At 50.3% G+C, this 11235-nt stretch overlaps 1 protein-coding gene across 2 annotated transcripts in view; it reads right to left on the minus strand.

Annotated features, from left to right (window-relative positions):
• Positions 1 to 11235, minus strand: part of CMTR1 (cap methyltransferase 1) — a 58499-nt gene that overhangs the window by 1626 nt on the left and 45638 nt on the right. For both annotated transcript variants that reach the window (XM_082412535.1, XM_082412536.1), the window contains 10 exons: positions 9502 to 9558; positions 8674 to 8731; positions 8086 to 8154; positions 6964 to 7095; positions 5944 to 6066; positions 5164 to 5255; positions 4242 to 4310; positions 2168 to 2215; positions 1123 to 1235; positions 402 to 510 (listed from right to left, as the gene is read on the minus strand). In XM_082412535.1, coding sequence (XP_082268661.1) covers positions 402 to 510; positions 1123 to 1235; positions 2168 to 2215; positions 4242 to 4310; positions 5164 to 5255; positions 5944 to 6066; positions 6964 to 7095; positions 8086 to 8154; positions 8674 to 8731; positions 9502 to 9558 — 870 coding nt within the window. The remainder of the gene's footprint in view (positions 1 to 401; positions 511 to 1122; positions 1236 to 2167; positions 2216 to 4241; positions 4311 to 5163; positions 5256 to 5943; positions 6067 to 6963; positions 7096 to 8085; positions 8155 to 8673; positions 8732 to 9501; positions 9559 to 11235) is intronic.

Raw genomic sequence — 11235 nt, forward strand, 5'->3', positions numbered from 1 at the left:
TGCTGCTAATTGCATCCTACTGGATCCTTTAATTACTGATATTCCTGGTTTATCTGTCTCTGCTGCTCTAATAGAACAGTATTAGTGTGGTGACACACTGGTGTCAGTGGCTAATTACAGGCACATCAGGGCTACTGGCTGCTGTCGAAACCTATGACCAACAATCCGGCAACACACTGGGTCCAAAGGCAAGACTGTGGACCTCAGCATTAGCCCACGCCCCGGCCAGGGTCGGGCCCTTCACACCCAGGACCCTCAACCAGCACGGCCATACCCTCATGGGAAGCCCCTGCATGGGCAGCAGTCAGTCTCAGGACCCGGTGTGCCCCGAGAGGTCAGGCTGGCATTCTAGCAGGTGTATCTGGGGCTGCAGGGGGCAGGCCTGAAAGAAGGCTACTTACTGAAATGGAGCAATGGCATCTGAAGGGAGGTCAAAGGTAGAGTTCTTGGTTTTCTTGTTGTAGAAGAACTTCCTCTTGAAGCTTTTGCTGAATCCCATAGTCCATGGCTCTGACAGGAGGAAAGGGGGAAGAAGCCCAGAAAGGACACAAAATACCCATGGGGCATAGGTCAGGCCAATGAAGGGCACGCCTTCCTTCACGCCTGTTCCTCCACTCCCCTCCCCCCAAGACAGCAGTGGAGAACAGCCTGTGAGGACACAGCCTTCATCACCCGCCCAAAGGGACTCCAGGAAGACGACTAAGATAATTCTCAACAACCCTCCCCAGTCCCGCCAACCTGCTACCAGGGCAACATCTCTCGGGCCCTGGCAGAGGGAGTAGGAGTCTGTTGGCCAGAGGGCACTAAGGAAAAAGGATTCTACAGGTGATACGAATGGCCAAGCTTGACTTTCTGGATCTGCTGTTGCCCACCGGGAAGGCCCTTCTCCTGCCATGAGGACACGACGCGTGCATATACAAGTTGGGCTCCCCTCTCTCCAGCCCCAGCCCAACCCCCAGGATCCACCGAAGAACAGAAGCTCAGGGAACACAGTCGCCCTCAACATACACCTCAAAGAAATGCCCACCTCAGTAGGGAGCCCTTAGCTCCGGCTCAAGTAGGGTCTGGGCCAGTTGCCCTGGCTGAGGGAGTGGGGTTAGGGAACAGTGGCTCATCACCCACCATTCACTGTCCTGACGATGTAGAGGCCAGTGGGCACAAAGTGCCGGTCGTCCCGCCCTGTATAGCTGAGCTTTGGTGTGCCACTGGAGCCCTTGATGATCTTCATTTCTAACCTTGATTTTCCAGAGTAGGCATGCAAACAGGAAGCGTGAGTGTGTGTGAGAGAGAGAGAAAGCCCTAACGTTAGTCTCTGGCTAATGTCGAAATCAGCCAACCAACCACAGTACTTTACCTCAGTTCAACATGAGAAACTGAGGCAGAGACTTGAGTTGCTCCAGGCCACACAGCAAGTGAGTGAGTGCGGTGCTGGGTTTAGAACTCAGGCTCTGAACTCCCAACTAAGCAATAGAGTCAGGGAAGTGACACACGCCCCTGCTATGTTGCTGCTGTTTGCGGGGTGTCAGGGTGACACCGGTAAGGGTAAGATCTGAGACTATGAGTGCCACTGGGTCTTCAGTTCACCACCCATGGCATCAGTGTGGCTACCAAAGAGTTAATTCGGGAGCACTGAGACCCAGCCCAGCTCCAGTGGCCACAGGGGCACACCCAGGATGAGACCCTCAGATCTGAGCGCCCTGCACACCGCTAAGATTATGAGGAAGCAGTTACGCCCCCTCTACCCCTCCAGGCTCAATCTCTCTGTCAGCACCAGAAGCTGGGACTTACAGTGTTTCAAGCAGCTTGCTGCTCTGCCCCTAGCAGGGACAATCGTAACTGTTACAGCATCAACAAGCCCGCTGGTATTTCTGCCTGATGCACACACCCCTCGTAACTGTTACGGCATCAGGGAGCCCGTATTTCTGCCTGACGCACACCCGCCCTGCTCCCCTCCTGACACTGCTGAATCAGCTCTCAGCCGGGGGGCCCTTGGCTGCGGATGAGCCACGCAGGCAAAGGAGGTGGGGGGGTAGAGGCAGCCACCAGGGCAACTCACCGCCGCACCCCGAACCCACCTCTACAGAAAAAGAGAACAAATCCTGGACACTGCCATGCCCCCCACCCGAACTCTTCTCAAATCCTGAGCTACCCTGGCTGAGTCACTCACCTGACAAAAATCTTCTCCATCTCCTCCAGCCTGTATACCTCCTTCACCCTGTGGACAGACGGACAGAGAGCTGACAAAGGATTCCTGGTGGGACACTTGTCTGGGCAGCAGCTGCTAGGCAGGAGGCTGTGCCTATCCTCACCTTCTGCCTCAGGCCCTGCACCACCCAACCCACCAAGAATGAGGACCCCTAGCCTGTCACTGCCGTCCTCCACAGACAAGCCCTAGGCTTCAGAGCTGCCAAGCACCCCCTGGAGCCTGCCCCAGGGCACCCGGGGAGCGCAGCTATGGTTCAGGAAGTCAGGAGGGGGAAAGAGGAAGGCCTGGCAGACGAAGATGTCCCTGTCAGCATTCCCACCCTGGGTCACCATCACCATCTCTAGAGGCCAGAACACCAAGGGCCAGGCTCTTGCCCAGGTCTGTCTACATGGATTTTAGGCCTTCCTGTAACAGAGTTGCTTCCAAATCGTCCTAATAGGCCTACTACCATTAGGGGTGAGGAGACCCTCCTACCCAGGATACAGGGCTCCTGTTTGATGCCCAGCCCTCCACCACTGGGGGCCCCTCAACACGCCTTTGGAACTGCTACTGAGTAAGGTGCCCAGAAACCAAGCAACCAAACCGTCACAAGCAACAGAGGCAGGACCCCTGGAAGCTGCTTCTCAGGACCTGGCAGACAGGACATTTTAAAGTGCAAGAAGAAATTAACTTTTAGACTTTCAGAAGACTTCTAAAAGTGCATTCCCACTGTTGGATTTAATCCTATGTAAATTTGTATTAAAAAGAATAATGAAAATGATTTTGATAAAATGTAAATAGATACCTCAGTCTCTAGTCACATTAAGCCCCAAAGATAACCTCAGACCTCAGCCTAGACTGGAAAAGTCTGTTCCATCTGTCTGCTCCCTGACTGTTACCCTCTCAAGGCCTAGAACTCTTTTTTTTTTTCTAATTTTTATTTATTTACTTATTTATTTATGGCGGTGTTGGTTCTTCGTTTCTGTGCGAGGGCTTTCTCTAGTTGTGGCAAGCGGGGGCCACTCTTCATCGCCGTGTGCAGGCCTCTCACTATCACGGCCTCTCTTGTTACGGAGCACAGGCTCCAGACGCGCAAGCTCAGTAATTGTGGCTCACGGGCCCAGCTGCTCCGCGGCATGTGGGATCTTCCCAGACCAGGGCTCGAACCCGTGTCCCCTGCATTGGCAGGCAGATTCTCAGCCACTGCGCCACCAGGGAAGCCCCAAGAACTTTTACGTTACCTAACGTGGCAACAAACCATGGCCTTCTTTCCATGCACCAAGGATTCCATTACCTCAAACCAACCTTTTCTTTTTCATGTTCAAAAACTCCCATTCCCGGGCTTCCCTGGTGGCGCAGTGGTTGAGAGTCTGCCTGCTAGTGCAGGGGACACGGGTTTGAGCCCTGGTCTGGGAGGATTCCACATGCCGTGGAGCGACTGGGCCCGTGAGCCACAACTACTGAGCCTGCGCGTCTGGAGCCTGTGCTCCGCAACAGGAGAGGCCACGATAGTGAGAGGCCCGCGCACCGCGATGAGGAGTGGCCCCCGCTTGCCGCAACTAGAGAAAACCCTAGCACAGAAACGAAGACCCAACATAGCAATCAATCAGTCAATTAATCAATCAATCAATAAATAAATCTTTAAAAAAAAAAAAAAAAACTCCCATTCCCTCACACCCTTTTCTTACCTGAAAAAAATGAAAAGGCCGGGATTGATATGCTAATGATACTCAAGCATGAATGTGTGGCTCACAAGGTGTGTTAGTGCTCTCAGAAGCACGTGCGTCTTAAGTGAGGATGCCTTAACCCTGAGGAACGAACCTCTCCTGTGGAGGTTGGCCCACTGTGACAGGCAGGATGGGGGATACTCTGGGGCAAAGGAGTCACCTACCCAGCACCCCCAAGCAAATCACTCAATGGCAGTCTGATCTCTAATGCCAGCCTGGCCTGGTCTCCTCCACTGAGCCCTCCCACCCCTCACAGGACAGGGAGGCGGGCACTGGCCAGAAAGAAGCAATGGGAGAGGAGGATTTGGGGGGAGAGATGATATGCTCACCTGATGGGATTCATGTCAGGCCGACTGGGCTTGGAAACAGCTTTCACAAATTTCTCAGCAAGCTGAATTCTACAATCCAAACAGAGTCTCTCAGAGGCAAGTAAGGGTATCCTTACAGCACCCACACCCCCAGGGCATTGTCATGGCACCAGTGGGAGTACACTCCTGAATCTGCAGCAAAACTGCTCCAAGAGGCAGCACTCATGTCTCCCAGGAAGCCCACCCTTCCCCTTCTCCAGTGATGTCATGATCGCCCTCTCCCCAACTCTGGATTCTGACCTCTACTTTCAATACATCTTGGTTGGTTTTCCTGAAGTGTAACTTCGGCTGTGCTCAGTCACCTCCACCAGAACTTCAAGCATCATCTTTATTCTGTATGTCGGCTCCTTCACCCCAAACCACAGATACCACAGTACACCCACTCAGATGAACCAACTTAGGAGTGACTTCAGCACCATGGCGGTATAAGACGTCTCTCCTTTTTGTACCCCCCTTTTAAACAACTGATTAGGCATCTATCCACGAACAAAAGTACCTCTGTGGGAGTTGTGGGATCCAGATAAACTGATTTAAGTGGGACCACCAAGAACAGAACACATTCTTCAGAGAAGACCCTCCCTCTTCCCCATAAGGTCACCCTCTTGCTCAACCTTAAAACAAACGTCACCTCTGATCTGAACAGCTGAGGAAAAATGGAGTGTGCTAGTATGTATGAAATCAAGGCCCAAGTCCTGGTAACCGGGAGTGCCAACACCAATTTCTCACCCTGCCCTTGGAACCAGCTAGTGGGTAGAAGAGGGAAACTCTAAGGATGCTCTTAAGCAGAGAAAGCCTGGGTGAGGGCCAAGCCACAGAGGCTGCCGCCACAGAGCTGCCCTGGCCCGCCCGGCCCACCTTCCCGCCCCCAGGGCCCAGCTCAGACCGTTGGTTAAAGTGCTGCTCCCGCACGTCGCTGCCATTCAGCACAAGGACATCGAGGATGTGGATGGCACTAATCTTCCGCTGGGCCTTCCCCTAGAAGGACAAGTACACTGCCCACCCTGCCAGGCATTGGCCTGGGGCTCACTCTGCCCACTGTGGCACGCTGGCCTCTGTTCTACGTATAGCCGGGGGAAGGGAAGGGCTCTAAACACAGGATCTTTCTCTCACCTCCCTCCCAGTTGATTCTCAGCACCAGACTGGCCCATGCTTCTGAGCTGACAGAACCCTGAGGTGATGGGTGATGAGCCCCCTTGAATCTCAAACCCAGTGAGGCTGCCGCCATGGTGCTCCAGCAGGACCTGGCTTCCCACTCTGGCCAACTGTTCCCACTGACTGTTCTGAAAGTTATCTGTATGGCTGTAATACCCAAAGCTCATGGGAAATAGAAAGTTGCTTCTTTCCCAAGGAATCCTTGGTCAATAACAATCAGCAGCTAAAAAATATGCAGCAGGTTCACCAGGGCCTTTTCTACACAGAGATGATCAAGATCTCCTAAACATAAGGAGACTGTGGTCCTTCCTACCTGAATATGCCATGGCTTAGAGCAACTACTCGAGGAGGAGGAATAATTACAAAGCATTCGCCAGGCCCTGGGCCCTGTCAGGCACCACATACACGTAACCCAGTTAACTCAGGGGGCATGGGGGCGAAGGGACAGGCCCAGCTGTTCCCCAGTTCCCCAGATGGCAGAGCCATACACGTGAGCAGAACCACCTCTAACCTCCCCTTTCAGCTCATGGACAATCTCCACAGAGAGCAGAGTGTCCCGGGGTAGCTCTGTCTTCAGGTCCAGCTTGACCCAGCGGTCTGACTGGCGGCCATCCCATGTGTAGATCTGAGACTTCTATGGGCAGAGAGAAAGGGCCAGGTCAGGCAGACAAAGACATTGAGCGGTGAGAAGCTCAGCCCTCAAAAGGGCTTTTAGTTGGTGGCTACAAGCTGATGGGGCTGGGAAATGCCAGAAGAAAAGGTCTCGGAGAGATTAGTCAGTTATACTTCGTACACTATAATGACAGTGCTGTCCTCCACTGCCTCAGTGGAAGAGGAGAGCTCTGACTCTGTCCCGCTGGGAGGGAACAGGCTCAGGGCACCATTCAAGAGGCCTGAGTTCATGATCAGAGGCCCTCAAGAAAGATCCAGCTTGGTGTATGTCTGAAGCAGGTTTGGTGAAGGGTCCAGAAAGCAGAGCAGAGAGAAAGTAAAAAGAGAAAAAGAGAAAGTGTGAGAGGACACAGAGAAAGTAAGTGAGGAAGAAGAGGTAAAACTATAAAGACAACTCGGAGTGGAAAGAAAGAGCAATGAGGACTTTACCTAATTAAGATATAGAACTGCCAAGGTTTTCCCTCACCTCATTTTAGACAGGGGATGACATGGGATAGTGGTGGTGTTGCAAAGAAATAGCTGCATGGGCTCAAGCCAGCTTAGCCTACTGACCATCCTACTAGCCTAGGAAGCTCCACATTCCAAGAAAGGAGGCAGTGTTCCCTTTAGCGATGCATGGAGGTGAATAAGCAAATACATGGATAAATGAAAGATAGAAGGAATGAATGAATGATACTTGACTAACTCAGAGGAAGAAAGGAAGTGAAGTTTCAAAAAATACCTTCCCTGCGGTCAAAGCTCCAGCTCCTTGGTGCCAAGAGAACGTGCACCAAGTGTGGCAGGCAGCTGTCCAGATTCCCACAGACAGACAGCAAGCTTCCACCACCCAAGCTGGGTAGGAAGCCAGCTGCAGACTTACCCCCAGGCCGATGAGGAACTTCTGCTCACTGCCAGACACCATGCAGCGGTAGTCGAGCACTGGGCGGATCTTCTCCAGGGTTTTGGAAGTAAGCAGCGTGGGCTTATAGCTGAAGATGTCGATCTCAGTGCCCTGCAGCCCCGGGTCAGAGAAAACACGGCTGGGTTGGGGGAAGGGACAGGCGCTCAGTACGGGTGCCTGGGGGTGGGGGGTGGGGCAGGGGGTTAGGGCAGGCTGTGGGAGGGGAGGGACAGGAAGCGCTTGCTGTCTGAAACATGCCCCCTGCTCTACCTAGCCATGCACTAACTGGGATCTAATTCTGTCTGCTTGGAGTGTTCCTTTAGGACCTATTAGGAGAGCCTGGGAAAGGAAAGAACACCGAGCCCCCGAGTACAGATCGATTTACCAGAGCTATAAGGAAATGTCACCAGAATATAAAAGCCTCCCCTTCACTAAAACTGAAGGCAAAGACTTGCAAGCAGTTGGTTTGACAGCAGTTAAGTAATCTCTCTACCCATTCAGAAAAATTTACACATGCTATTTTTTTTTGAGGCCATCTTGAACCTCATTCTCCAGTCCCTAACCCTACAAAACCAGCACAATGGCCCATGATCTGGGCCAGATTTAAATAAAGCCCAGGGAAAAGCTGGAAGTCAGGTGGTAGGAAAACGTAGGGCAGAAGAATTCTGAGGACCACTCACCAGAGACAGAACAGGGAGCCTAAGTTTAGGCCAGCTCCACTGTGAGCTCTCCTGGCAGCCCCTCCTGGCCCTCTGACCAGCTCCCCAGCCTAAGATCATCCCATACTTCATGTCTCCCCTGCAGACACACTCACAGGACCCTAAACTTGCCAGGGAGTGAGAGCCAGCACCACCCTTTGGGCAGCGGGAATGCTGAACAGAACATATCTCAGGCCAAGAATCTTCAGGCAGCCTGATGGGCTCCCAGGGAACTCAACACCCTACACCAAAAGTTCCCATCTGTGGTGGCCTCAGCCCAGCCCCTGGGAACCCATGTGGTACCTGCACAAGCCCTCTGGAGGCCAGGCGTCTGGGGGTCTCAGTGATACTACATCTAATTAGGCCTCTCTAACTTTTTATATTCACCAGATACCAAGCTTACCTGGATTAGCTCGAAGAACTTAGATTTTGGGTCTGTGGAAGAAGGAGCAACTCTAGCCTGGTCTGGGATCTAAAACAAGACAGCAAAGAGCTTTGGTTTTCAAACGCACTTTTGACCAAGGCTGTGTGTGAGTCTACGCAGGCAAGGGCATAGGCTCAGGCTGGGCAAGAGGAAATGGCACACAACAAAGGAAGCTGGAAGGGGGGTGGCGGGGGAGTGGAGGTGGCTAATTCAGTCACTGCTCCCTTTCAGGCCCTGTGGTAGCACACCCCAAAGGCCACTTACCTTTCTCTGGGGCTCTCTGTGGTCAGTGTTGCTACCCAGGGCCACCAGCAGGAAAATGAGGCCTGTTTACCCACCACCCTTGTCCATTCTAACCAGCCTGCAGGGCTAAACGAGCAGTGAAAGGGCCAAGGAGGTTACTCCCAACAATGCTGAGACATCCAACTCTGGAGTGCTGTGAGGGTAGGCAGACCTTTTCATTGGGGCAGGGGCAGGGAACCCTAAGGTGACTGGGTCTGGAGTCAGTCCCATTCTTCTTTAAAGTTTCCCTGCCCTGGAGCAAAAACGGGCTGGGGAGACACTCACCCCCCAAAGCCGGAGGCACTCTTTCCGGATCTCTGCCTGCCGAGGCTCACTCAGGGTCCTGGGAAAATGAAGCCAGTAAATGACTAAAACCTCAAAGACACACAAGGAGTGTGCCTCCTGCGCACCCATCAGAACCCCAGAGAGAGGACGTCCGTGTGAATGAACGTGTACATGCACATGCGAGGCCAAGTTGCCATTACCCAGGGTGCTTATAAGACTCCCATGCCTCTGCCTCTTGGAGATGGGAGCTCAGATGTACACAAAATGAGATGACCTCCTCGTCCCACCACAAAGGGAAGGGAGGAGACCCTCCTGACCACCCTGGATGTCAGGGTCCCCACACACCCTTCTTCCATTTACCCATCGGCACATGCTGGCTCCTCTGACAAAGGCCACATTGAGTCCATCCCGGTGGATGTCACCACGTCCCAGAAAGCTGAATTAGCTTACGCTCACCCCCTACCAGAGGTTTTCCTTGACCAGTCCTACATGTCCTCTCTTGATCACTCTTTACTCTGTGTCCCCTGAACATTAGATACTCTACGCATGCTATGCCATTCTACATCCTCTGATGCACTGTTAACAACTTTCCTGTATCCTTTTCCTGGGTTACTCTTGTCTGTCCAAAGACAACATAATCTTTGAGGGCAAGGTTCATGCCATATGCTTCTTTGGCATCCTTCACAGACTACAGCAAAGTATGAGATAGAAAAAGTAGGTATTTTTAAATGTTTGTGTAAATGAAATAAACAAAGAGCTCAGGAGGAGGAACAAAACATAAAGATCTTCCCTTGAAATAGGTGAATTCTGGAAAGGGGCAACACTCACGTGTCTTGAACAAAGGCATGGATTTTGGCCAGAGCTTTGATCTGCAGACTACAATGGCTAGAAGAAAAAAAATGATTTTATCTCAGAAGGATTACCAAAAAAGACAGCCAATAGACATCAGGACAGAGAAGTTTAGCCAAAGCAGTGGCCATCTAAGTTTGAGGGAGGGGCTAGAGAGTTAAAAGAGAAACCCCTCGACCATACCCTTAAGGTACTTGATGAAGGCTTAGGGTAAAGCAGAAGAACTGAGTCAAACCCTCCAGACACTCAGATCCCAAGTCCAGCTAAAAGGAAGGTTCTGATAGCATCCTTAAAAATTTGAAAGCAGTAGTGAACTGATTCTTTTATTTTTTTAAAGAATCTTAGTTTTGCAGGATCTTAGTTCCCCAACCAGGGATCGAAACTGTGCCCCCTGCAGTGGAAGCGTGGAATCCTAACCACTGGACCACCAGGGAATTCTCTGAACTGATTCTAAATAAAGCAACAACAGAGCGCAGACCCAGTTCAACTACACACTAAACTGACTTACCTGCACTAACAGCCGCCCTTTCTACTTTAGGCTCCATGACTCTTTTAGACACAACGTCTAGCTTTTAATTTTAAAAGTGAGACGTGATAAAGCAAGAAAATGTGACCCACTGACAAGATGGAAAACAGTCCAATAGAACAAGACCCAGAGGTGATCCAAATGTTGGAATTATCAGACAGGACCTTTAAAATAACTGTGAAAAACATGTTAAAGGATCTAGTGGAAAAGGTGTAACATGCATAAAAGTGGAGAATATTGGCAGAGATATAAAAACTGTATTTTGGGGGCTTCCCTGATGGTGCAGTGGTTAAGACTCCATGCTCCCAATGCAGGGGGCCCAGGTTCGATCCCTGGCCAAGGAACTAGATCCCACATGCATGCGCAACTAAGAGTTTGCATGCCACAACTCAGGAGCCCGCATGCCGCAACTAAGAAGCCCACCTGCCGCAACTAAGGAGGCCATGAGTCGCAACTAAGACCCGGCACAACCAAATAAATTAATTAATTAAATTAAATAAATAATAAAAACTGTATTTTTAAAAAGCAAGTAAAAACTCTAGAAATGAAAAATATGATATTAGCAATAAATTTTTTTTACTTATTTAATTTACTGACGTACAGTTGATTTACAATATTATGTTGGTTGCAGGTGTACAACATAGTGATTCAAAATTTTAATATATTACACTCTATTTAAAGTTATAAAATATTGGCTATATATCCCTGTAGCTTATATATTTTACACATAGTAGTTTGTACCTGTTAATCCCCTACCCCTATCTTGCCCCTCCCCTCCTCCCTCTCCCCACTGGCAACCACTAGTTTGTTCTCTAAATCTGTGAGTCTGTTTTATTATTCATTCATTTATTTTTTAGATTCCACATATAAATGATAACATACAGTATTTGTCTTTCTCTGACTGATTGCACTAAGGTCCATCACTCTAGGTTCATCCATATTGTTGCAAATGGCAGAATTTCATTCTTTTTATGACTAAGTAATAAATATTCCATTGTGTGTGTGTGTATCTATCTATCTATCTATCTATCTATCTATCTATCTATCTCACATCTTCTTTATCCATTCAGCTGTTGATGGACACTTAGGTTGCTTCCATATCTTGGCTGTTATAAATAATGCTGCTATGAACAGTGGGATGCAATCTTTTCAAATTAGTGTTTGTTTTCTCCATATATATACCCAGG

The sequence above is a fragment of the Balaenoptera physalus genome (genome assembly GCF_965194825.1).
Source record: "Balaenoptera physalus genome assembly, chromosome: 11".
Classification (NCBI taxonomy): Eukaryota; Metazoa; Chordata; class Mammalia; order Artiodactyla; family Balaenopteridae; genus Balaenoptera; species Balaenoptera physalus.